The sequence below is a fragment of the Melanotaenia boesemani genome, chromosome 13 (assembly GCF_017639745.1).
Source record: "Melanotaenia boesemani isolate fMelBoe1 chromosome 13, fMelBoe1.pri, whole genome shotgun sequence".
In the NCBI taxonomy this organism is placed as follows: Eukaryota; Metazoa; Chordata; class Actinopteri; order Atheriniformes; family Melanotaeniidae; genus Melanotaenia; species Melanotaenia boesemani.
The window spans coordinates 34,880,016-34,906,451 of NC_055694.1; the positions used below are offsets into that span (position 1 = coordinate 34,880,016).

General features: G+C 42.3%; 4 protein-coding genes across 8 annotated transcripts in view; 2 read left to right on the forward strand and 2 right to left on the reverse strand.

The window, feature by feature from the left end:
- Positions 1-6,248, forward strand: part of flna (filamin A, alpha (actin binding protein 280)) — a 50,787-nt gene extending 44,539 nt beyond the window's left edge. For all 3 annotated transcript variants that reach the window (XM_042003000.1, XM_042003002.1, XM_042003001.1), the window contains 8 exons: positions 90-356; positions 432-569; positions 762-877; positions 2,330-2,462; positions 2,567-2,743; positions 3,668-3,886; positions 3,968-4,165; positions 4,829-6,248. In XM_042003000.1, the coding sequence (XP_041858934.1) occupies positions 90-356; positions 432-569; positions 762-877; positions 2,330-2,462; positions 2,567-2,743; positions 3,668-3,886; positions 3,968-4,165; positions 4,829-5,013 (1,433 nt within the window). In that variant the 3' untranslated portion in view covers positions 5,014-6,248. The remainder of the gene's footprint in view (positions 1-89; positions 357-431; positions 570-761; positions 878-2,329; positions 2,463-2,566; positions 2,744-3,667; positions 3,887-3,967; positions 4,166-4,828) is intronic.
- Positions 6,249-12,003: 5,755 nt separating this feature from the next.
- Positions 12,004-15,332, reverse strand: emd (emerin (Emery-Dreifuss muscular dystrophy)). The gene is made up of 6 exons (XM_042004587.1): positions 15,201-15,332; positions 14,931-15,016; positions 14,159-14,193; positions 14,039-14,064; positions 12,477-12,536; positions 12,004-12,402 (listed from the first exon to the last, which is right to left on the reverse strand). The coding sequence occupies exons 2-6, from the start codon at positions 14,983-14,985 to the stop codon at positions 12,243-12,245; spliced, it is 336 nt and encodes a 111-aa protein (XP_041860521.1). The 5' UTR covers positions 14,986-15,016; positions 15,201-15,332; the 3' UTR covers positions 12,004-12,242.
- Positions 15,333-20,139: 4,807 nt separating this feature from the next.
- On the reverse strand, positions 20,140-26,425 carry si:dkey-93l1.9 (uncharacterized protein LOC562339 homolog). 3 transcript variants are annotated; one of them, XM_042003482.1, is made up of 5 exons: positions 26,407-26,425; positions 24,150-24,286; positions 22,994-23,213; positions 21,304-21,442; positions 20,140-21,229 (listed from the first exon to the last, which is right to left on the reverse strand). In XM_042003482.1, the coding sequence occupies exons 2-5, from the start codon at positions 24,216-24,218 to the stop codon at positions 21,151-21,153; spliced, it is 507 nt and encodes a 168-aa protein (XP_041859416.1). In that variant the 5' UTR covers positions 24,219-24,286; positions 26,407-26,425; the 3' UTR covers positions 20,140-21,150. The 3 variants fall into 3 exon arrangements, with proteins under 3 accessions (XP_041859416.1, XP_041859417.1, XP_041859418.1); XM_042003483.1 differs by lacking the exon at positions 26,407-26,425 and having other exon boundaries at positions 21,304-21,439; XM_042003484.1 differs by lacking the exon at positions 26,407-26,425 and having other exon boundaries at positions 24,070-24,204.
- Positions 25,593-26,360, forward strand: mrpl49 (mitochondrial ribosomal protein L49). Its single transcript, XM_042003481.1, has one exon. The coding sequence runs from the start codon at positions 25,608-25,610 to the stop codon at positions 26,154-26,156; it is 549 nt and encodes a 182-aa protein (XP_041859415.1). The 5' UTR covers positions 25,593-25,607; the 3' UTR covers positions 26,157-26,360.
- Positions 26,426-26,436: the final 11 nt, after the last annotated feature.

Consider the following 26,436-nt stretch of genomic DNA (forward strand, 5'->3'; position numbering starts at 1 on the left):
CCAGATGCTTTTACAAAACCCTGAGGGTCCTTCTGCTAAATTAGAAAACCTACTTTCCTTCTCACGCGTGTATATTTGTGTCTTTTCAGAGATCAGCATAGCAGACATGACAGCTCAGGTGACCAGTCCATCGGGCCAGATTCACAAAGCTGACATCATGGAGGGAGAGAACAACACCTACTGCATCCGTTTTGTACCCACTGAGACTGGTGTGCACACTGTGTGTGTGAAATACAATGGCATGCATGTGCCTGGCAGCCCATTTCAGTTCACTGTTGGGCCCCTGGGTGAGGGTGGGGCTCATAAGGTTCGCGCTGGAGGGCCAGGCTTGGAGAGAGCAGAGGCTGGAGTACCAGGTTGGTGCAGTGTGTCTGTGTGAGTGTTCAGTATGTTTTAGATGATGCACCTGACTGGCCTGTGTTTTTGTTTAGCTGAGTTCAGTATTTGGACGAGGGAGGCTGGAGCTGGAGGTCTCAGTATCGCTGTGGAGGGGCCGAGCAAGGCTGAGATTGCCTTCGAGGACCGGAAGGATGGCTCCAGTGGAGTGTCCTACATTGTGCAGGAGCCTGGTGAGAGGAGACGAGGGAACTGAACACATCCAGCAGATTAAATCTGATCTGAATGCTTTTGATTGTCATGTTAACATACGGTAGTTTCTGCTTCGTTGACGTGTTTCGGCCGTGTTTCGACCGTGTTTGGGCGTGTGCAGCGTTGTGTACGTGTGTAAAAGTTTCTGACTGCTCTCATCTGGTCCTCTGTAGGTGACTACGAGGTTTCAATCCGTTTCAACGATGAGCACATCCCTGACAGCCCCTTCATCGTGCCCGTGGCCTCGCCATCAGATGACGCTCGCCGCCTCACTGTTGCCAGTCTTCAGGTGAGGCTCTGGGACACGCACACATCCGTGTGCGCACACACCAGGCCACAGCTCACTGCCCACAATGCAGCAGCTTTTCATTTCATGTCTTCAACGTTGCATCAGATAGAATGAGACAACAAAATTAATTAAGGTTCCAGTTGAGTTTCTTTGGGTTAACATGACGATCGGCTTACTGCTTCCATCTTTAATATGAAACTTGCTTCAGCAGGCGTAGGAGTTACATCACCGATCAGGTCTGATGACCATGGCTCAGCGTCTGGTACACCCAGAACCAATGAGATGACCAACATGTAAATATAATTTCATAGCTTAGTTTAGTTTTTAGGGTTAAGTTCACCTGCTTTATTTATCCCCGAAGGGCAGTTCAGTTTAGAGTCCACCAGACGATCACAGACATTCTTTACACTTGGTTATTGGCAATCAATAACCACGTCAGGACAAAAAGCAGCAAACACAGGCCGCCATGTTACATGCTGTTTAGCAGATTTAACACGCTACAGAGTTGTGGTCGCTCACTCCGGCAAAGGCATGATGGGTAATAGTCACACCCTCCCATACCGAAAAAAACCGGCAGAAAACACCTGCTAACAGCTTCTAACATATTTTCCTGCATGTCAGCCGGTTCATCAGTTGATGCTGGTTTATTTATGTATATATTTATATTTATATTAATCCTATAATGATGATGTATTTCCCGTTGATTATACAATATGACTTTTCGAGAACAAATTTCTGCAGCATGGCAACTATGATCTTTAAACGAAGAGGATTGTGACAAGAAAATATTAATGCAACCGTCGTTTCTAGCATTTCTCCAGGTGTAATGTTAGTTTTCCCTTAAATAAGATGAACGTTCCAGGTAGAATAGTTTGGTCAGCTGCTGCATTGTTGGGCAGAGCAGAGGCTTCTGGGAAACAAGAGGACTGTGTGTGTTTCTCGTGCCTCATTCTAAAGGCCGTCAACAGCTTCTCGACTCTGAAAGTGTGATGGGGCGCTAAAGGGTTAAAGAGGTTGGATATGGGCTGTTTCTCCCTTTCTGTCTCTGTTCACACTCAAAGCTGCAGAACAACACGAGGCTCATTTCTCACAGAAAAGACCGTATGGACGAAGAAACTGAGGCCAAGCTGCACTTTTCTGCTGGGAATGAGCTTTCATGTGTTTTAAAATGAATCTTCAGCCGTTTCCAGACCCCCTAAAGACTCAAACTCCACTATTTCTCTCTGTCCATCTTCTGTTTCATTTCCACTCTTACTTGACTTCTCTGCCTTTTCACGGTACAGCCCTCCTCTTTAGTCTTGTTAGCGACCTCCAGGTAAGATGAACATGATGCTGTTGTCGTAATGCTGTTAAGTAGACGGGACTGCTCGCTGTTAAGTCGGGGGGTGGAACGGGCTTGTAATTGACTGGCGATGCGGAGTTTGAGAGTGTGAGTGTGTTGTTGTTGAGCAGGAGTCGGGTTTGAAGGTGAACCAGCCGGCATCGTTCGCAGTCAGCCTGAACGGTGCCAAGGGTGTGATCGACGCCAAGGTCCACAGTCCATCTGGAGCACTCGAGGAGTGCTGCGTCACAGAGATTGACCAAGGTAACCCAAGAGAAGCTCTTCTGAGCATCTTCACACTTTGCTCGAGCTTAATGCCACTTTTGGAAAATGACTCGTGCGTTAACATTCCCTCCTTCATTGTGTAGATAAGTATGCAGTCCGGTTCATCCCCAGAGAGAATGGCCTTTATCTGATCGATGTGAAGTTCAACGGAAGTCACATCCCTGGTAGTCCATTCAAGATCCGTGTTGGAGAGACAGGCCAGGCCGGAGACCCAGGAATGGTGTCTGCCTATGGACCAGGACTGGAGGGAGGCACCACAGGTAGCGCACCACTGTCTGCACACAATGACCTGGATTCCTGCTCGGTATGGTTTTAGTTTTCAGTTTTCCAGGCCTGGACGAGTCCGGATGAATCCATGTTTTACAGACTTTTGTGCCTGTTTGTTCATTTCTTTTTTTAATCTTTTGAAAAGCAGAGTATTTTAACACAGACTTTAAATTAAAGGCCAAAGGATATACTGGGATATCCCTGAAGATCTTTTAAATGACATCACAACACACTGGTGATAGTAGTCGAGCATCTAGGTTGACAGATCTGCCTCCGCTGCTGGGTGCAAACGTTTCATACTGTTTTCTACGTTTTAAATGTCTATTTGAACATGAAAGGTACCGTTGCTTTAAAACCGTGAAAACCAGCCACTGAGATGATCATTAGGAAACATCACCGGCACAATAAATGAACATGAGGGCTTAATATGTATTTCTCCCAATCCTACATCCTCCCTTCATGCCCCGAGGAAGAGTTCAGGTGAAACACCTGGTTGCACTGACTCATACCTGAAGGCTGCAGCCATCTTTGATGTGCAGTCAGCCTGTTAGGAGTTCTAGTGGCCGATGGTCTAGTAGCTGCTTAGTTTTCTTCTTCTTGAAGCAGAGAGGATGCTTTCTGTGTTGCATTGCTTTGGTTATAACTGATCTGTATGTAAGTATCTAGAATTGGAATCTTCTAGCAAATATTTGGCTAAACATTTGGGTACATGTCAGAGTGCATGTAAAACTGATGGGTATTAAGTCAACAGTTAGACGGATATTAGCTACCACCTGTGAAATATCAGCAAATTTCACTGGTTGGAGCTAAAAAAAAAAAGTGGAGAAATCCTGAAAAGAAGAGAGAAAATGTGGAAATAACAAACTCTTCCTCTTGATAGTCACCTCTCTCCTCCCTGTTGTTTCCATCACCTTCAGGAACTGCGTGTGAATTTGTGGTGAACACGAGCACGGCTGGCCCTGGAGCTTTAGCTGTGACCATCGATGGTCCTTCCAAGGTGAAGATGGACTGTGTAGAGTGCCCCGAGGGTTATAGAGTCACATACACCCCAATGGCCCCTGGCAACTATCTTATCTCCATCAAATATGGTGGTCCTTACCACATTGTTGGAAGTCCCTTCAAGGTCAAGATCACAGGTGAGGAAGACTTTTTGTTTTTTATTTAAAGCTGAATAGAAATGTTTGCACTACTAACTTACAATCTTTTCCTTTTTCCAGGTTCAAAGCTGGTGTCCAGCCATAGTATGCATGAAACTTCTTCTGTCATGGTAGACCCCGTGACGCGTGCCATCAGCTGCTCTCAGCAGGGCGCGCCCATCCATTCAGACGCCAGCAAGGTGGTGGCTAAAGGCCCAGGCCTGAGCAAAGGCTTCATCGGTCAGAAGAACAACTTCTGTGTTGACTGCAGCAAAGCAGGTGTGTACAGCCGGGCCGTGAACAGCCCCGTTTCTCTCATTCTCTCATCCCTCCATTACGTACGTCTGAGTCCTGCAGAGAAGAGCCAACAACCTATTGACCACATAAAAACACAATTTTCTGAAGCTGCAGGTCATGTTTATGCTTAAGTTTGCTTAGAAACACATTTAAAGTTGTATGTCACAGAAAAAATCATTTCACCAGGAAAATAAGTATTTAGAGGAAACTATATTTGGATGGAGTTTTCTAAATGACTTTAGATGTTAATACATGTTGAGTGTTTTGTCAGCACTAGACAGCGAGTCAGTCAGTAAAAAGATCTGTTTGATTCCAACTGTAAGTCTTAGACTTTGTATTGACCCCCTTCAAAGGCAGGCCAAGCCGAGAATGAAACCTACATTGACATCTGGAATTTCTATGACCAAACATGCCAATAAAAAACTCTGGTGAAAGCCTCAGAGCTGAAATATAAATCTTGTTTTCTGTTTGCTGTCGTGTGCGCAGACCGTTTGCAGCAGTGTTTGTTCTCCCTCTGCAGAACAATGAAAATGTCCCACTATATTTTAAAAGCGCACGTAATGCCAGGATAAAGACGTGCGTGGCTTTACTGTCTCTAACACTAAGATGTTGTTGCAGTCACTCCTGTCTTGTCTCATCCTGCAGGTCGTAACATGCTCCTCGTTGGTGTGGATGGTCCCAAGGTCCCGTGCGAGGAGATCCTAGTGAAACATCTGGGTAACCGTGTGTACAACGTCAGCTACCAGCTCAAAGAGAAGGGAGAATACATCCTGGTGGTGAAGTGGGGAGACGAGCACATCCCCGGCAGCCCCTACCACATCACCGTCTAAAGATGCAGCAATGCCTCGACCAGAAACCTGTACCACTGTTACAACTGCTACCCTGTCTCCAAGCTAACCAATAGCTGTTTACAGCTCCAACACCCTCCCCACATACAAATTTAGATTTCCCTTTTGATTATTTAAAGCTCATGTTAGATCTTTTGTTTTTTTAGAAATCATCTCCGCTGTAATCCAGTCCAGAGGAATGTAGTGAATGTTCCTCTCTGCAGTCGTTCAGTCCATTTCTTCTTTCTCTCATTCAGTAAACTTAGGGAGGAAAGACTTGCACCTTTTTTTTTATTACTGTAAACTAGCCGTCGGTTGTTCCTGACCTGTATGTGGACATTAGTGGATTAGTCTAAACTAGTGCAGAATGTCAGTAGCAGACGTCCCCCCTGCTTTAGATGGAAGGTTACGTTTACACTGGAGGAGCTCTTACATATGATTAATAATGGATCTATGAACTTGTGTATGAACAATCACAGGACTCGGATCAAAAAGTGTCAGGAGTAATGTGCCTTCCTCATGTTTGGGCCTTTTATGTAATGTTGACTTGCTTCGATGTCAGACCTTTAGCTGTCGGTATAAAGGTCAGCTTGACTGTTACTTGTGCAGGAGTAGCCTTGTTTAGCCAGTAAATGCTCAGCACGGCCTGATTTTTACCTAACCCAGTTTAACCTGCTGCTAGTGTGATCCAGTTGTAGCCACTGCTGTTCTTAGTTGTAGGAAAATCCTCACAATTCAAAGGTTATGTGAACAAATAGGAGGAAGAAACGGCTTTGATTTGCTCTCTCAGCACTGCCACTGAGAGATGCTGCTTTCTGTGTATTAAGATTTGAAACCTGCATGTGCTCCACATGTGCTTTGGTTGTGAAAGTCCTTCAGATGCAGAGCGGCTTCCACCAGCATGACGCGCAGCGTTCGCGTGGAGGAAGTTTCTCTGATCAGTGAAAAGGTTTAAAAAGGGAAGTTTCCAATCTTGTGCTGGACAGAGGAGTTAGAGTCGGAGGTGATGTTGTGGTTTGCCATGTCCTTCAAGCACCATGACCAAAAATACGAGAATGTGTTGCTTTTTCTGCTCAGTGGTTTTTCCATCTCACCGCGGCCTCCCCCTCCCCTCATCCTTCCTGTTTGCATTCTGCCTACATGTCAGAACAAAAAAATCTTGTTCGAAACAAAAAGGCTTTAAAAGTGATTGTAAGACAGTATTTTGATACACAATAAAATATTTTTCTGTCTGTCTATTAGCTGTGTCCCGTGTCTTTATACTTTTGCAAGCATTTAAAACCAAACTACAGAAGCTCTCTTCAGAGCAACCTCCGTACTCAGTAAACATCAATATGAAGGTGTCCCAGTGGGTGGAAATTTTACGGTTTAATGGACTGATGCCACTGAAGGCGGCTTTTTTACAGAAACTACCCTCTACATGTTGCTGGAGGACAGAAAATCTTATCACAAGCTTTGAACATATACAGCAGCGAGCATCAAGCCTGCCGTAAAATACCTTTAGTTAAAAGCAACTTTCTGCAGCCGAGAGGCTTGTTTAGTTTACACCCACTAGATGCCCCTCCCCTTATTAACCCATGAAATAATTTAATACGTCAACCATTTCTTTTTTTTTTCAGTATTTAACAAATTTTGAAACATACATTTCCTGCGTTTTTGGTTTTTTTTTTAAATGCAATTTTTTCTTTCTACCATTTGTACATGTTTACATGTATTTGGTCTGTTTTCTATGTCACCAGCTTTATTTCCTGTACCTAACTGTAACATAGTACATTTATCCAATGGGATCTGCCAATAAAATGAATCCACATGTTGTGAAAAACAGACGTGAACAAACGTTCAGGGAGATGCACCACAATGAGGACAAACCCTTTCCTTCAGAATGACGCAGCGTCTGCACCACTGCTGCAACACAGAGCTTCCAGAAAGTAACCAGATTATAAAGTATCATTACAGTATTCTTAGTATTAATAAGAAATCAATAAAATTAGATTGGAATAGATAATCAGAAAGAGGAGGATGGAGTTGGAGCTGGACCCGAGAGAAATGAGGGAAACTGAACCAAACGATGTAGACGTAAGAAACATCTCCTCAGGTACTAGGGAGGGAAAATCACGGCTACTGTAACTTATTCTTTTATAGCTTTACATAGTACGAGTACCTCAAAAATAGAATCCCGTTTCCTATTTCTTCTGGATAAAGCTGTAAGGTGATCATAGTTTTAAAAACTGGGATAATGAAAGAACAGATGTTTATCAGCACTGAAGGTTCTTAATAGTTCATCAAATAATATTTTGATGGATTTTATTCTTCTTTACGTCACTTTGGTCCACTGTGGATGTTTTAGAGTGCTTTATAAATTTGGATTGGATCAAATACAAGGACGCGAGTCTATGCCAGTATAACCAGCTTCTAACTACTGAAACACTACCAGTCAGCCATAGTTGATATTAAATCTGTTACTAGCCATGCTTTTTTTAGGAGCAGTTAAAAAACTATTTTATTCAGGAAAGTTTTTTGTTGATTGTATTATTTATTTTACTAAATCATATTGTTTCATTGCACCTATTTAATGTACAGCACTTTTTTTAATTTGTGAAAAGTGCTTTATAAATAATCGTTGCTAACTTTACTTTATATACAGCTGTCTGCAACATCAAATTTGCACAATAAGAAACAAATCTGAGTCTATCTAAGCTAATAAAAGTCTATCTGAATCATTAACACGAGTTAATCAAGCTTCCAGTAGCGGCGCTGAGCTAGGTGGCAGATTTAGATAAAAGAAAACAGGACATGTTTTCTTCTTCTTTTCTTCTTCTGCTAAGGTGGGGTTTTAATCACTGCTCCAAATCTTTTTTTATTATTATTTATTTATCTTTTGGTACTGAAGAACCACATTTGTCAAATTCTTGTCCAATCAGCTACTATAGTGCAGTAAAAAAACAGTTCTATTTGGATTTTTCTAATTTTATTATATATTTAGAAAAAAAACACCAAATTTTGCATATCAAAAGGTATCATCCTTTTAAAACAGTGTTTTTAGAATAATACACTAGAGCTCTGGACCAAGTCTACTGTAACATCTCACATAAAGCTGGACTTCTGCCACACCTGGGACTGTCAGAGCATCAGTCTCTGACTCTAATCCCAGCATACAGACCACTCAGCTGCAAAGAGAAGCCAACTACAAAGACAGCTCGAGTCTGGACTGAAGAAGCCACTTCAGCTCTGCAGAAAACACAGACTGGGAGTATTTGCTGAAGGGACATACTACAGCTGTCCTATCCTACATAATCTTCTGCTCTGAGTTTGTTGTTACTTAACCAAAAACCGTGGTTTGACAGCAAGGCGAGGACCCTTCTTGAAACAGCGGGATTCTGCTTGTGGGTCCGGGGACACTCAGGCCTACACAGATGCATGGAGGAGCCTTAAAGGAGCCTTAGGAGAGGCATCAATTGGGCTAAAAGCAAATACAAGCAGCACAGAGAGAAACACTTGAACACTAACAGCTCCAGATCCGTGTGCCCGGGGATAAAGGCTCTTACCAACTACAGAGAGAACTGTTCACACTGACACTGGCACTACACACTACTCACTCCAAGATACACTCACTTCGACCAGCCAAAAAACTTGGACAGTACTGTCTCCACCCTACATGGACCCACGTGTAGAGTAACATCTTGCTCCTGCAAGCTACAGTCCCAACCTGTCACAAGTCAGCTACCATGATCCCATGATTACTGACTGCCTGTCGTACAGGAAGCAGGACGTGAAGCTGGGACTATCTTGGACTATCAGCATCGGTTCTCCTCAAGGCTGCGTCCTTTCCCCCCGTCTCTTTTTCCTCTCCACCAGCAGCTGCACCTCCAGTCATCAATCTGTCAAACTCCTGAAGTTTGCGGATGACACCACCCTCATTGGACTCATCTCTGGTGGGGATGAGTCCGCTTACAGGTGGGAGATTGACCATCTGCTGTCTTGGTGCAGTCAGAACAACCTGGAGCTCAATGCTCTAAAGACAGTGGAGTTGGTTGTGAATTTAGAAAGAACACAGCTCCACCCGGCCCCATCACCCTGTGTGACTCCCCAGGCAGCACTGTGGAGTCCTTCCGCTTCCTGGGCACCATCATCAGCCAGGACCTCAAGTGACCATGAAAGCTCAGCAGAGGATGTACTTCCTGCAGCAGCTGAAGAAGTTCAAGCTGCCAAAGACAATGACGATGCACTTCTACACCTCCATCATTGAGTCCATCCTCACCTCCTCCATCACCATCTGGTACGCTGCTGCCACTGCCAAGGACAAGAGCAGGCTGCAGCGTATCATTCGCTCTGCAGAGAAGGTGATTGGCTTCAATCTGCCTTACGTCCAGGACCTGTTCACCGCCAGGTCCCTGAGGTGTGCAGGGAAGATTGTGGCTGACCCTCCCACCCTGGTCACAAACTCTTTGAGATGCTCCCCTCTGGTAAGAGACTGAGGTCCATCAGGACCAAAACCTTAGTTTCTTCCCCTCTACAACCGGCCTCATCAGCATGGCCGGGGACCCTCCACGACTCTGACACTGGTTCAACCACTTACTGTCAACCAGAGATGGTCTTACTCGTTGAGTTGGCATAGCTGGCTTCACCAACAGTAAAACAACCGCATAGCTCTGCCCTCCACCCATTTATTCACAACTTCTGACAACATAAACACAGAGCTACATACTTCCTGTTGGAGTATGGGAGCCGGGAAGGCTGAATAAAAAATCACATTTTGATCAAGTAACTGTTGCAACTGCTGCTTATCTTCTACCCCAAGTAGTAACTGCTAGGGCATAACCTTTACATCTTATAACATTTAAGCATCATTTCATTTAAAAACTAAGCCTATATGTGAACACTTTGTATTAGAGTTCTAACAAGACAAGTAAATTTGAACTTTACTCTTAATTAAACTCACAAGTACTCACTAATGACATGGGTTAACTTGTGCATAGTTGTGAGCATCTACATTTACTCATCCATTTCACAGAACAAGCAGCTTCTCTGCCGGCCTTTCCAACATACTACATTTAGTTTTAACACATTAAATCAGAATCAGAAAGTGTCCTCTCAGCTCTTCCCATCAACCAGGAGCCTCTTGGTGCACCGTCATCCACAACGAGGACACCATCTCCTGGTTTCACATTTCTTCTGGTAACTGACCACTCCTGTCTCTCTTGGAGAAGCAGCAGGTTCTCCTTTGTCCATCGTTTCCAAAAGATGTCTGATTAGTACTGTACTTGCATCCACCTCCTCCTGGCATACAAATCCTCCTTTTGGAACAGTCCAGGAGGTAAAGCTGGGTGTCTCTGGAGAAGAAGCAGATGGTTTGGCGTGATATCATATCATATCAGATCCATATCATTCTGGTCATTTGACACTGGTTGATGGCCTGCTACTGAAAGTGACTTCAGCTTCACGTAACAATGTCTGAAGACTCATCATCAAGAAGCTGCTCTTTAAGAATCCTCCTCACAGAATGAATCTGTCTCTCCCAGATCCCACCAAAATGTGAGCCGGCAGGTGGGTTAAATATCCAGGTATCATAGACATTAGCATCTCTGAGATCTTTGATTGCTTCATGCATTTCTTTCTCTTCGCCCACCAGGTTTGTACCATTATCTGATCTCGTAACACTTGGCCCCTCCTTGCAACAAACCTTCTGAATGCATTTATGCATTCGTTTGACGAGTGAATGGGCAACTTCAATGTGAAAATAAGACATGTAAACAATTCTCCTCATCTTTTGACCTTGCCCCTCCCACATTTCACCTCAAAAGGGCCAAAATAGTCTATTCCAGCTCTGGTGAATGGAGGCTTGTCAGGTGCTGGGCCATCTGCCATGTTTTGTTCTCTAGCTCTGGCTCAGATTTTTCTGGTGGCAGAATCGTGATCTTTAGGAAGAATCCCAGGATGCTTGGCATCTGTTGGCATGGCATGTTCCACAACAGGATCAGGCTCGACAGTCTGACTTCTTTTAAGTTTGTCACCTTTCAGAAGAGTCTTAAGTTCATCACGGAGATTGATGATCTCCATGTCTCCCATTGCAGCATCTGCTGTAGTAAGCAAGGATCCTTTGAGTTGATCTGAACTGAACATTTGTCTTTTAACCACATCAGTTTTCTTTTCTTGACTCAAACCACCATCTGCTTGAGACTTGAGGAACTTGCGATGCTGAACTTGTGCAGCAGGTGTTTGGATTTCGACATCTCTCCGAATGAGTTTTTGGTATTTCTCTCATGTCTGGTGCAACTGGACAGTTTCTCTGTCAAAAATTCTGTCCCAGAAATCCAGTCTTGACCCTTGAACACTTTCATTCCTCTCGCTGCATGGTCAGCGGGATGCAGCTCAGGGTTTACTCACATCCACTGGCTTTACTCTTTGATTGGTGACACTCGATTTACTGCAGATGTTTGAAGCTGGTGTTGTCACTGGCAATTTTCTCTGGACTCAAATTATTTCAAACATCAGTGACAAAATTGTAATGATCATAAACACGGTGCTTTCGTTACTCTTTTTCAGTCTTTTTTGTACTTTCAGTAGTTCTTTTTTCAGGAAGAGCAGACATATATATATATATATATATAGAGAGAGAGAGAGAGAGAGAGAGAGAGAGAGAGAGAGAGAGAGAGAGAGAGAGAGAGACCTGACTCAAATTAATGAAGCACAACCAAAGTGTAGGACCATTTATCACAGAGGCTTTAGTTTTCCTTGTTTTTGGTCATTTGAGGGAATTTGGGCAATATTAAGAGACAAAAGGGGTTAACAGAAAGTGGCATTATTTACATGTATAGGTTCCAATAAAAATCAGTCTAATAACTGGAATGAAAGAATAGAAGGCAAGGCTAGTTTAATTTGCACATTTCATGTAGAAGACAATTCAAAGTGCTTAACATAAAACATTAAAAGCATGACAGCGGGGAGCAGGAAGCAATAACAAGCACATTAAAACTAACTTTAAAAGAAATGAAAGAAAAAACAGAAAGAAAAAAGCTAAAATAAAATAGATAAATGCAAGAAATAACGCTCCAGTGTGGGGAATTAACAGCTGTTCTGATAAAAGGCAGCAAATAGAAAAGTTTTAACCCTGATGTAAAACCGGATCATCTTTCTAAGAATTTAAAGATTAATGAAGGCAAACAGAAAAACAAACAAAAATAAAACCATTTTCTAAATGCTGGTTACAGCCCGTTGAACCGGATCTGTAACCATCACATGAGGAACAGGTAGCAGGTGGCAGCTGCCAGGGCGGCGAACAGCAGCAGTGCCGCCACCACCTTCCACCTGTTGCCTCCAGACTTCCGCCCGAGAGGCTCCCTGATCCGCACCACCCGGTAGTTTGTTCCTCTGTTGCCGAGCTGGATGAGAGGACTGAAGCACAGGAGGGAAGGTTTAGGACAGATAAACCGGATAAACATGCTGCTAATTCAAACTTTAAAACTCACTCTTTGTCTAGGTCCAGTTGCTCGTCTTCGTCTTGCTTAATGCTGCTCCTTTGCTTCAGCCTTGGTGGAGCAAAAATTCAGAATTTGTAAACAGCAAAGCAGCACGATTAGTTAGCAGGACGGAGGTCAGCAGGCCCAAGCACAGCGCTGAGATGGCCACTTTGTATTTTCCTTTATTATATTCAGGTTTTTTCACTACATGCTTCTTGGCCACCATTTTTCAGAGAACACACAGATAAATGTTGTAATTCATCACCGGATTTAAGTCAAACTGCCGGATTTTTGCAGAAGTGCATTGAAAATATTTGTAAAGTGCATCAATTATTTCTGTTTTTAAATGAAGCCAATGGTGTAAGCTTTTCTCAGAGCCAGTTGTGGTGAAAGTGATGTCAGGTGGCCCTCTCCACCCTTTGCTCAGAGTAATACGACTAACTAAATGAATTCATAAATGAATAAAAAGAAATAAGCATGAAGCAACAAATCCAACCAATTCTAATTGTACCGTGACGACACTGAATGCAACACAGTCTGCTTAGCTGCACCTTTTTCACTGGAACTGTGGAGATGTGAAACTGAAAGCTGCATTTCTGACACATTCCTAAGATTAGAGGTGAGACTGCATGAATGTTCTCAGCTGACTGGTGCAACATGTTTCAATGGAACAGTGTTTCTGTCTCATTGCTGCTCAACAGGATACCTAAGACTCTCCTTAGGGTTCCTTTCCTTAATGACCTCCTGAGAGCCATTCATGACTCATGGGTCCTTATTAAGTGGCAAAACAAACAAAAATTTTTTAAAGAATAGCCTGAGGAACCTTTGCTCAAGACCACGTAAATAGATGAGAAGAAAATCTGGTGATTGTGACTGGTACGATCCACGTGTCCCACTCAGACAACCTGAGGGGTATGTGCAGCATCTTAGGCTTTCCTTGGAGTTTTTACAGGGATCTGTTGGAGCCACTTCTCCTGTGGGGGTCACAGTCCTGAGTACCAGTGGTACAGCAGCTGACAGGCTTAATTTGCATAGTTCTACTTCGTCATTCAGCCATTGGTTTTTCTGACGTTGCTGTTGCTTGAGATTGCTGCCACTTTGTCAGCTACCATAATGCCCATCACCAGTTTATCAGTCTGGCTCTAGAAGTCCCAGAAGATATCCCAGCCAGTCATGTTTATGGTATTCCATGCACAGTACACCATGCATACACTCATTGCATCAGGCTCATTTCTATTTGGAGGTTTGCAGCAAATAAACTTAGTTGCATACTTTCATTATAAGGTTGTGTTGTAGGATTACACAATAATAATAACACAGTAAATCTACTTTTACTAGATGAAGTCCTCACACTGTTCATCAACTCTCTGCCCTCAAACAGGCTACTGTGGTTTCATTCTTTCATCACTACACAGGACTTAAAACTGCCTCCAGGATTTAATCTGCATATTTAACGGGAAGACCTGGTTTCGAGGTTACAGTATGAGGATGATAAATACATTATGTCAATGGAGCGTCTCCATGGGGAGAACGGAAACAGAAGTGTGTTGTGTGTGCTAAAATGTACTCACGTGGTGGCATAGCCATCTTGCTTCTTCTGTAAAATGAAAGCGGGAATGTTTGTGAGATTACTGTGGTCTTCCAGAGAAAAATAAATTGGCAAAACACAGAACACAGCAATCAGGACTAACCGGACCATGGTGCGTGATGTATGTAACTTCCTCTTCTGCAGCAAACATGCAAACAAACAGCTGCATTATTTTAACTTAATGACATTAACTTCACAATATTCCATAGTTACATATGCACGTTATAAAAAATATGGAAGACAAAAAAAGAAAGAGAGGAAAATATAATTACAGAACTGAGCTGAAAAATATACATTCATTAATGTCCACCTGAAACATTGAGCACAGAAAAGAAAGAAGCACACAGAAAGTCTGGACTGGATTACTGACTGATGCATTATTACTATTATTATTATAATTATTATTATTATTTATATTATTATTATTATTACTATTATTATTATTATTATTATTATTTATAATAATATTATTATTATTATTTTATTTTTATTATTATTATTATTATTTTATTTTTATTATTATTATTATTATTATTATTATTTATATTATTATTATTACTATTATTATTATTATTATTATTTTTATTATTATTATTTATAATATTATTATTATTTTATTTTTATTTTTATTTTTATTATTATTTTATTTTTATTATTATTATTATTATTGTTGTTGTTGTTGTTGTTGTTGTTGTTGTTGTCTACTATTAGTCTCCAGTTTGCAGCCTCCCCTCAGCATAGAACTGGAGGAAACTAGCAGACCCAGTCACTCTAAATGAAACATGGTGTAGCATCAACCTCACTATTTCTCCTCTGTTGCTGAACAATCAGCGAATTGACCTCAGCAGGGAATCAGAGTGGTCAGAGCATCCTACCTTCTTCTCTGTAGAAGGTCTTGTCAGAAGACTGTTTCACAGAGGTCTTTGCCATGATATGATCTCTTCTAACTTCTGAGAGAAGCCTGTGCCACACAAACACATCCACACAGCTACATATGTGACGTTTCAACATAAGTTAATAAATTGATGAATTCTTGTGTGCCTTATCTTGTTGAAGCCAACATTTACTTATAGCAGCCAGCATTTCTTAAAAATGATAATTAGCTTCTTTAAAAATTAAATTCGATATAAAAGGGTTTCACTCACCTTTGAAGAAACAGAGTCTTTTGAAAAGCAGGAGAGTTGAGAAGAGTACGGAGCAGCAACGTGGGTGTAACCAGAGAAGTTATAACACCTCCCAGTTATTGTAGAGTTATGGAAAGCCTGCAGGTGTCATGGTCTTATACTGGTATTGGGTGCTTTTCCTCTTGAGTCTAGGTTGGGAGGGGCAAGCTGTAGATCCTCCTCCTGTTTCTCCTGTTGTCGTATCTGTTCTTCATCTGCTCTTGGTCGGACTAATTGCTGCATTGCTCATGAGGACCAGCTCCCTACCCACCCTCCCATGACTTCTGCATCCATGAGGGCCATCGGTGGACCCTCCTGAAGTCCCATCATCAATCTTTTAAGTAACTAACTCATCCACATCACCTCGCCAGCTGTTCTCTTGGACAGTTATATTCTCTGAACCAACCAACCCATGTCAGCTCGCCTCTCAGAGACTCAGACTTCTGTCACTGGACAGTTTTCTGGAGTCGACTGCCTCTCTGGACAGGACTGATTTAACAATAATTAAAAACTGTCTGCTGAGGAGTCAACTATCCATGGTCACTTCTGGCTGTGACAGCATGATTACTTTCTGTGTGTTGCAATTTTTCATAGTGTGTTTGGATGAGTGACAGCATTAATCAATACCCAATGATGCCTATTAAAGGTAATGGGATGATGCTACTTCGCAGCAGGACCAGTCAAAACACAGGAAAGACGGGTCAACAAGCACCATAACTATGAGCCAGAGATGTGCTGAGAAAAGAAGAAAAGCACAAATTAATGACAACAATAATGCCAAATATTTATACATGGAGCGTTAGGTGCAGGGACAGGCTCGGTGCATCATGGGACGTCCCCCAGCAGCTGAAGCCTATGGCAGAGGAACTAAAGGGGTGGTTAGGGTCACCAAGCCCGCCCTGACTATAAACTTTATCAAAAAGGAAAGTTTTAGGTCTAAACTTGGAGGGTGTTTGCTTCCTGAACCCAAACTAGAAGAAATACTGAAGCTTCTGCCTCCCATTCTGCTTTTAAAAACTCTGGGAACCACAAGTGAACCTAAAGTCTGAAGACAAAGTGCTCTATTGAGAAAATATGGAATTATGACATCTTTAAGACACAGTGCAGTTTAGTCACTAACAGCTTTAAGCGTGAAATGAAGAATTTTAAATTCTACCCTTGACTTACCAGAGATGTGAAGAGCAGCTAAAGCTGGAGAATATGATGTTATTCTAAACTCATCAGGACCTCGTTAAAACACTTTGGCTCAACTGGAGCGTTCTGAGAGCTTTTTTGGGACGGGCCATTATTAAGGAAATGTAGTCCAATCTTGAACTAACATATGTGTGGACCACATGTTCTTGATTGCAATATTTTGTTGGAAGGAAAGATTACGGATATAATTACAGTGGTGAGAAAAAGTGTTTGCTCCCTATTTGTCAAAGAAAGCACGAGTAAACACAAAATGCAGCTTTGGTTTTATTAAGGGAGAAAAAAATCCGAACCTACGTGGCCCTGTGTGGAAAAGTGATTGTCCCCTACACCTAATAGCAGGCTGGGTGTTTGCGATAACTTGCAATGAGTCCTTTACAGCTGTGGAGGAATTCTGGACCACTCATCTTTGCAGAATTGTTGTAATTCAGCCATATCGGAGGGTTTTCCAGCATGAACTGCCTTTTTCAGGTCATGCCACAGCATCTCAACAAGATCCAGGTCAGAGCTTTGACTAGGCCACGCCAAAGTCTTCGTTTTGTTTTCCTTCAGCCAGTCAGAGGTGGACCTGCTGGTGTGTTTGGGATCGTTGTCCTGCTGCAGAACCCAAGTTCATTTCAGCTCAAGGTCACGAACAGATGGCCGGATATTCTCCTTCAGGATTGTTTGGTAGAAGCAGAATTAATTTATCACAGCAGGTCTGCCAGGTCCTGAAGCAGCAAAACAGCCCAGACCATCACACTACCACCACCGTTTTCTATTGTTGGTATGATGTTCTTTTTCTGAAATGCTGTGTTACTTTTACACCAGATGTAATGTGGAACACCTTCCAAAAAGTTCAGCTTGTGTCTCATCAGTCCACAGAGTATTTTCCCTAAAGTCTTGGGGATCATCGAGATGTCTTCTGGCAAACTTGAGACGAGCCTTAATGTTCTTTTTGCTCATCAGTGGTTTTCATCTTGGAACTGCCCTGCAGGCTGTTTTTGCCCAGTCTCCTTCTCATGGTGGAGTCATGACCACTGACCTTAACTGAGGCAGTGATGCCTGCAGCCCTTCGGATGTTGTGGGGTCTTTTGTGGCCTCTCGGATGAGTCGTCACTGCACTCTTGGGGTAAATTTGGTCAGCCGGCCGTTAAAGGTTCACCATGGTTCCATGTTTTAGCCATTTGTGGGGCAATCACTTTTCCACACAAGGCCATGTAAGTTTGGATTTATTTCTTCCTTAATAATAAAAACCTTTGTTTAAAAACTACATTTTATGTTTACTTGTGTTGTCTTTGACTGTTTAAATTTGCTTGATGATCTGAAACATTTAAGTGTGACAAATACTTTTTCACACCACTGTAACTCCAAGCTTCCTCACTGTAGTACTGGAATCCAAGTTAATGCTGTCCAGAGTAATTCTGGTAGACAATGCCCTCCGGAGGTGCTCAGGTCCAAACACAGCAACCTCCGTCTGTCTGAATTTAGAAGGAGAAAATTCAGTCATCCAGGCCTTTATATCTGTTACATATTTTGGAATCACATCAGCTGAATATATAACTGAAGCCTGATGACACCGGATCATCTGTGTAGCTGTAAAAATGTGTGCCATGCTGTCTCATAATATTACCAATATTATACCTTTGTTTTTCTCAAACTGCTTATTTGTGTGCCATGTCGGGGGGATCGATGCTCCCTTTGCTTTGACCAACCCTGCAGCTTCAGACGTCAGACTGCAGTAAATGAGGTTTACCAGTCACCATGGAGAGATGGGTCTGGACTGACAACTTCTGTAGTGTAGCCTCCAGCAGTTCATCTCATGCTTTATCGGAGTGCTTTCTAGCTCTTTAGCCAGGTGTAAACTGGTTGCATAGATGAACATAGTAAAACCGAAGCTTGTTTATGTATTTGTTTTCAGGGGAAGACTCCGGATGGGTCCCTGTTGCCCTTAGAGCTGAAAGAATCTGGTAAATAGCAGCTGGTTCAACTCATAATAATGAACTAACACTACATTTAAAAGTCATGCTGGATGCACACATTTTACATTAGAGAGAGGCAAGGGACCAAATTAATGTGCTGATCTCTGTTTTTCTAACCATCAAATTCCTCAGTAAACAAGTGAATAAACACTTGTGTTCTATCACTATCACAACAAGCAAAGTTCATTATTGTCACAACTTACAGTTTGAACACATATAGCATAGACTAACAAAAAAAATTTTATTGCACAAATACTTCGTTTTTTGCAAAAGATGTTCAAACCTGGTGCAGTTTAAGAATGAGTCTTTATTTCTGTTATAGTAAATGTACATTGGGAATATTTTAAAACCATAATAAATGTTAATTTATTGTTTCCTTTCTCTTTGCTTTCTCTGAAACCAGACAACTTCTGGTCCCATTCCTCTAAAAGAGATGGATCTAGCCAGCATGATTCTCCCCATCGAGCTCCAACACCTTTCAAGAAATCTTTATTTTCCCGTGAGGAAGCAGTAAAAACAATCAGTGCACATTCACACAAACAACAATAAGTACTGTATTTAAAAGACTATGATATATAGCTAAACAGTCAGAAAATAGAGCTACTTGTTCAACTTATTCAACAGGGCCATGGCTGCAGGGAAAACTTGTCTGTTAGTCCTGCATCTTGGCAGGATGGACCTGCGTCCTGAAGGAAGCAGCAGGAACTCTGCTCCACAAGGAGTGAACAGGCCTAGCTTAGGACTCTAGTATGATACAGGGCTGACAGGCCTTTCAGGGAGATCCCTGCAATTTTCCCACACAGTCTTACAATCCCTGCAACCTGTTCTTATTTTTGAGGGAAAGGGAGCCGTAACTTTGCAGCATCTGCAGCTTTCATGTCTTCTGTGGACTCATCCATCCCTTTAACAAGCTCCATGTCTGCAAGGAACGTCTACCAGCTGGTTTCAGTCTGTAAGTGTCTGTAGCATTACCTACATGGAATACATGTTTTTTCCTTGTTTGTTTTTCATTGTCTGTTCTTGCCGTTGGCTGATCTACTCATACCAAACACTCCTCTCTATTCCCTCAGGGATCTGACCATGAAATCTTGTGGGACGATCCGAGTCACTTTTGTTGTTTTTGGTGGTCTTTCCACCTTGATGGCCTCTGATACCTGAGCTCTGATCTGGTTTACGCCATCATTTTCCTCAGCTGCTCGTCAAAGGCACTGACACATACAGCTCATTGGCTGGATCTCTTTCTGGTACGGTGCTGCATGTAGGTGGAGATGAACGACATCTGGAGCTGCCTCCTTCATTTACTGGCCTGGCTGGACCTCTGACCAGCAGATGAGTCACACTGGCGGGAAGATGGAGTTTAAATGTTTGTCAGCCAGAGTATTGATCAGGGCTTTGCTGTTCTTTTGTTTCATGTATGAACTTACACTACTTTTGATTAAATCATCCTCAAAACAATGAATTCCTACAAATTGTTGACGTGAATATTTAAAATTGTTAGAACATTAATGTAGTTACATCAGCAGTTATTTATTCTTGATCGGTGAGCAGCCAGCACGCTTGCAGTTACTCTGTTATTCCAGGAGGTGACCATAGCGGACCAGATATGATCAGCCATCCTTAGAGCCAACTAAGAATGATATTGATGGTAAAAAAAAATCCTTAAGGATCCAAAACAATGCCAGGATGACACTGGCATATTGTGTTGATATCAACAATTATTTACTCAGTAAAAAAACAACAACAACAACAAACAAACAAACAAACAAAAAAACACTTTAAATCAGTTAGTATTATCATGTAAAATGAAAACATATAACGCATTGTAATATGTACAAAACAACCTTAGATAGTAAAGAAAACATAGAAATTGTGTTCATTTGGTAACAGACAGGTTCAGTGAGGAGAAGCATGGCAGATAAAGTTTATAAGACACTGCAGGCAGATTTGTTGGCATGCCAGAAAAAAATAAGACAGTGATCCTTTATTTAAATAAATTGTTTTGTTTTTTAGTCTTTGTTGGAGTTGTTAGCTGAGAATATGCTTCATAAGTTTTTACCTCGTTTACTGTGGGTCTACAACATCCCATCAGGAACATACAAGGGTCCAAATAGATGCTATCACACAACAACTCCTACTTCCTGCATCGCCTCCTGCAACGCAGAGTGAAGGCAGCCAGCAAGGTCACTGGTGTCCCTCTGCCCTCCCTCACATTTTCCACACTGCCTCTCCCGTAAAGCCATTAGGATGACTGAGGATCCCTCACACTCCCACTTCAGCGTCCGGCCTTCAGGGACAAGATCCTGCAGCATCTGGGCCCCTTCACCCTGTGGACCAGCTTCACCCGCCAGCCGGTCGGCCACCCTGTGGACCAGCTTCACCCGCCAGCCCGTCGGCCACCCTGTGGACCAGCTTCACCCGCCAGCCCGTCGGCCACCCTGTCGACCAGCTTCACCCGCCAGCCCGTCGGCCACCCTGTGGACCAGCTTCACCTGCCAGCCGGTCGGCCACCCTGTGAGGATGCTGAACTGTATCACCACCTCCCTCTGCACTGGAAATATTATAAATACTTATTCTGAACACTTAAACTGTCTGCTACTGCCACGGTTTTATTTATTATCATTCTATTTCATGTGTCTTTTACTCTTTTTTACACATACCCGTGTTTCATCTCGATGGTGAAAGAAAACAGTATTTCTGTTCCTCTGTATGTACTGACATTTGTACAATAAAAGTCTGTTAATCTTTGAATATGGTTCAAAGATTTTGGTCCAAAGTGTGGTCTAAATTGTCACATTCAGGTTTATGGGCAAAGGGGACAGCTTAGGCTCTGGTATCGCCAGGACTGGAGAGGGTGATGAACTGTAAATAAAAATAGACACAGAAAATCAGAAAAGTGTGAAAAAGCCACTTGTAAATGTTCAGTAAGACCCTACCTGACAATATGTTCCTGAAATCCAAGAGCTGTGATGAAGATGTTGATCAGGACCGTGAAGAAGACGAAGACTGTGGCGACATCGTTCATCCTGTCCAGCTTTGCATGTTTCCGCCTGTCGTTCAGATTATACTTCACTGCTTCCACAAGATGACAGAAAAAGCGTGAAAGTGAACACCTTGTACACCTCGTAAGACTGAAAAAATCAGCTTTTCTGTATTTGCAACCTGCAGTTTAATATTTATAATCTGGGTTTTTATATTATTATAGATGGAACTGATGTGTATCATATAATGGATTTGTTTTAACTGGATTATAATCACAGTGAAATAGTTTGAATTATAAATTAATCGGACTGTATCTTTAAAAGCAGAATGAGAAGACTTTGTCATGAATCAGTGCAATACAAATAGTTGATTTGAATTGAATTGATGGGATGGACCAACTCCTATTTAAAGCAGCTGAAGTAAAGAAAAGGAATTCAAGAGCTGATGATTCAGACCAGGAGTCGATCTGTGTGCAATCTGAGCGCCGCATCAACGTCACCTTCAGCCCTTCATCTTTTTCCACTTTCACGTGTTCCTTCCTGACGTCGCCGCCGCCTCCACTGCTGTCCCTTCTGTAGTTTGTCAATCATCACAATGTCCACTCAGTTAGCCTTCACCAGTTTGTTGGGCTAGATCTGGCCTCGCCATCATTCTCCACCACCTTTGGCTGCATCTCCCACCTCCACCCTGGGACTTCTGGTCTGAACTCAGCACAGATGTTCCTCTACACCAGTCACCTGGTTATGGTGCATCATGTACCTGCCTGCATCTGCTGGGCAGGCTGCACCTGGGGTCCTGTCTGCTGTGGTAGACCCTCTATTGCTCCCATGCTCGGTGTCTGTGAGCTGTCTACCAGACCAGCCTTCTCCTCCCACTGATGGGATTTCTCAATGTCAGCCACTTCTTGAATCTCTTGTTTGTACATGCCATGCAGGTTTTTATCCTTTTATGATGGTTCACCTTCCTCTTCCCCCATGCTGAGTTCTAACTTATTCCCTGAGCAGTTCATCACTGGGAGCCATGTTCCTGATGTATTCCTGCATTTTTCCTGTCTCATCCTAGATAGTGGCTCTGGCATTGGACAGCACCCGGCGTCCCTCCCTCCTCTTTCCAGATGCTGTTGAGATGAAACCCTCAGTGTATTATGAGGAGTTTCTTTTATTAGGCAAGTGACTTCCACCTCCTCCTCTTTTAGAAGCACCCTCCTCCACGCATACACACTCACCCCCACCTCTAACAACCCTGCACAGGACAACGGTGATGGATGAAAACACAACTTGATCTTAGACAATACGTAGAGTCTCACAGCTTTGAATGCATTTGATAAGCAAAGTAGTCGATGGTAAAATATCAACAAACTGATGTTCTTCCACGTGGTCTGAAGCATGGAGAAGAGGAAACTGAAGAAGTTATACTCCAGAAGAACAGAAAAACTTAAATGTAGTTATTCATTTTTTGGCCTGAGGATTTCATCAGATCTTCATCTTGGTCAAACAGACGAGACGAGCTTTGTCTCAAGGTTGAACCATCTTTTGAATATAAGTCTTTGATTCTTTGCACTTTTACTCCTGAAATCAAAACTATGCATGGAAAGTGCATGATGACACAAATGTAGTGAAATGATAAAAATTCAGGGTAACTTGCCAATGAACATGAGCAGCAGCCCCACTATGACCTGTAATGTGATGGACAGAGCCAGCAGGACAACGAGGGGGATGTAAAAACAGTACTGAGGCCCCACATAGAGGACGGTTTTCAGCTGGGACGAGTTGGCCATCAGCAAGGCGACATCGAGCATGCTCTGAGCTGCACTCTTCTTTGTAGCATAGTGGTTCAAGTCCATGCCGTGAAAGCTTTGATTGGCCTGTGAGGGTAAAGAAAAGAGGGACTGAGAAAGCTGCAACATTACAGTCTCCAGGAAAGGGTTAAAAGTCTGGCGCTCTCCTGTGGCACATCCTCATCTTTTTGTTCTCTTGCACTGGCCGGACTGGCCGGACTGGTCGGACTGGTCGGACTGCTGACTGAACATGTGTCAATATGTCTTCTGTTTTTTTCCAAACTCAGGGAGATGTTATGTATTTTGTTTGGTTGTATCTAAGTGAAACACTAAATGAAGGGTGGGATGACACCATGCATGCACTTACTCAACTAGGCTGCAGAGAAAGAGAAACAACACGACACAACGTGGTGAATTCTCTGTTTCTATGGAAACATAAATCATCACATCAGCTGAGAAGTAAGTGCAAGGAAACAGTTCTATCCACGGCGGCTTCATCTCGCTGCATCGCTGATGAACATTTGCTTTTAAACCACATAAACAGCAAAGGTATTTCTCAGAGCTTTGCCTAGGCATATATCACAGGTAAACATTACATCACACCTGGGTACAACTCTCAACAGTCCAAAAGCATTCAGTTATCTCTGCTCTCAGCTGAAAAGTATTACACTAAACGCTGCTTTTTTCTTATTTTCTTGCTGTTTCACTTACTTTATTAAGCTGTTTTACATTTTACTTGTCATATGAGGGCCAGCTAATCAACTCACTGAGGTAAAGATCAGCTGTTTAATCATTCCTCTGGCATTTTCTACTGCAACTGCATGCACCCTACAGTTTTATTCTTAAGAAAAGACGTTGAAAATCTGCCTTAAGAGGGACACTTATACAGTTTAAAACCAATAAAGAGTAGGTAAGATGAGCTAAAGTACTTATTAGTGCATACCTTGTATCTCAGTACAAGAGTGTGTTTTTTCCACCAGTTCTGGATCTGAAGAGCAGGCATTGGAATAATTTGGTGCTTACCTCCATGTCACCTGGTTCATTAAGAGCTAGACTCTCTCCATTGTCTGCATGCTCGTCTTCCATCGTCATCTATGAAGTAATTTTCCAACAGCTCTCAGAAGACTGTCCTGCTGCAGTTGTAGGGAGGTGCTCTCTCTCTCCACGGAGAAAATGAGGTATAGACAGAACAAATAAGGAGGATCCTTCGGTTTCAGGGATTTTTACCACACCCACTCCTTTATCCTGAGGTGTTGGTTATTATATTATTAATCATTAGTGATGGGCTCAAATAATGTTTTGTTGAAACACTTAATTTTAAAAAGTAGACACGCTTGTGTATCTTTTACGCTGAACGTTTGCTCTCTTCTTTTTTCTATTTATCCATTATAACATAAACAGAAACTGAAAGGGAACATTACACTTCACGTATAATTTTGTTTAGGTCTCAGAGTCAGTTACAGACTCGGCGAGGCTTTAATATTCTCTCATACTTACTAAACTAGATGAAACTTTGTTTTAATCAGCACTACACACATGAACTCGTCTGCAGTCATGGTTGTTAGAAATAAAGCATCTTGTGGGCTTTACTCTGAGACTTCTGGTATGTCTGGTTTGTAATCTCTCTTTTAGACAAGCAGTAATTCTAAATGTTTTCCCATTTCTGTGTTAAACTGCACTGATTATGAGACTGAACTGAATTTTATTGATTTATTTTTTAATAGATGACTTGTGTTGTTATAATAGGACCAAGGTTTATGTGGCTGTTTTTTTATTCTCATTTCCAATATATAAGTCAACAGAACTAAAAAATTAAAGATAGAAAATTAATCAATAAACTCAATTTTATTGATTTTTATTTATTTGTTGTATTCAGCTGAATAAACATGGTCTCAAAATAAAACTCAATTTCCTCTGAAATTTCCTGTGTTTTGTGTTTCATTGTTAAACACTTTGTGATTTTTACCTTGAAAGATGCTCTATAAAATAAAAATTTACTTACTTACTGAGGCAACTGTGAGGTTTTATGTTGTTTCAGCTATTTTTAAAATAACTTTGTAATATTTATATACACAATATTTCCTGTGTAAATGGTAGTGCAGAATATAGACCTTTGTGTGTATAGCACAGATGTTAAATGTTGTGTAGGTATTTGTGTATAAAGTATACTCTTAAGGACTAAAGTGTAACAACTGCAGTATTAGTCTTGTGAATGAATAAATAATTTTGTAACAGGTATTTCAGAAAAAAGTTTAGTAATTTAATAAAAGCTGACAGCATCCTGCTGTACCCCCGAAAATGTCTTATCAATACCAAATATTAATTAGCTTGTGTAATCAGAAAATAAAAAATGTGATTAAAAAAAAACTTAATAAAACACTTAAAGACTCGAGTAGCGAATAAAAGTGTGAAAAATAAATTCATATGTGTAGCCTTAAATGAACGGAAGTTGCTCTCCTCTTCCGGGTCGGTCAGTTTATTATGTTACACAAGATGGCTGCGCGCTTCACCCTTCAGTCCGTGATGCTCTTCAGGGGGCTGCGAGGAACCTGTAAACTGCACAACCACAGATCTGCTGCTCCATCTTCAGCCGTCGGGCTCAGATTTGTTTCTAATGTTGTTCCACAAGACAAGCGGGCGACGATACTGGAGTCGACGGAAGATTACAAGTTCGTGGAGCGCCTTATCCCGCCATCACGAGTCCCCCACCCGCCTAAGCACGAAGGGCCCTCCCCATCTGGCTGGATCCCTCCAGCAGATTCACCGCCGTGTCTACCGTACATGATCCGGCGTTCCCGCATGCACAACATCCCGGTTTACACCGACTTGACACACGGGAACCGCAGGATGACGCTGGTACGGAAGGTGGAGGGGGACATTTGGGCTCTGGAGAAGGACGTGAAGGAGTACCTGAAGGAGCTGACGGGAAAAGAGCTGCCAACGCAAGTCAACGAGGTCACCATGACACTGAAGGTGAAAGGGCACTTTGACAAAGAGCTGAAGGACTGGCTGATCAGCAAAGGCTTCTGACCAAGGAGGAGATGGAGCTGCTGGACTCACGTGGAGCAGGGGACTGAAGACATCCAACTACAGACCTTAAGCCTGCCTGTATCCACACTGAAGGCCAGCTTTCAGCAACTACCACGTGGATGGACTCTGGCACCACAGAGCTCTAATCACATGGTGTTAAAATGTGTAAATACTTATCAGTGTAACATTAAAGATTTAAGTACAGCTGAATGTATGATGTGTTTGTTGCAGCAGGAAAAGTTGTACTAACTTCTACCGAAGGCCTGTGGACGTTCAGCTG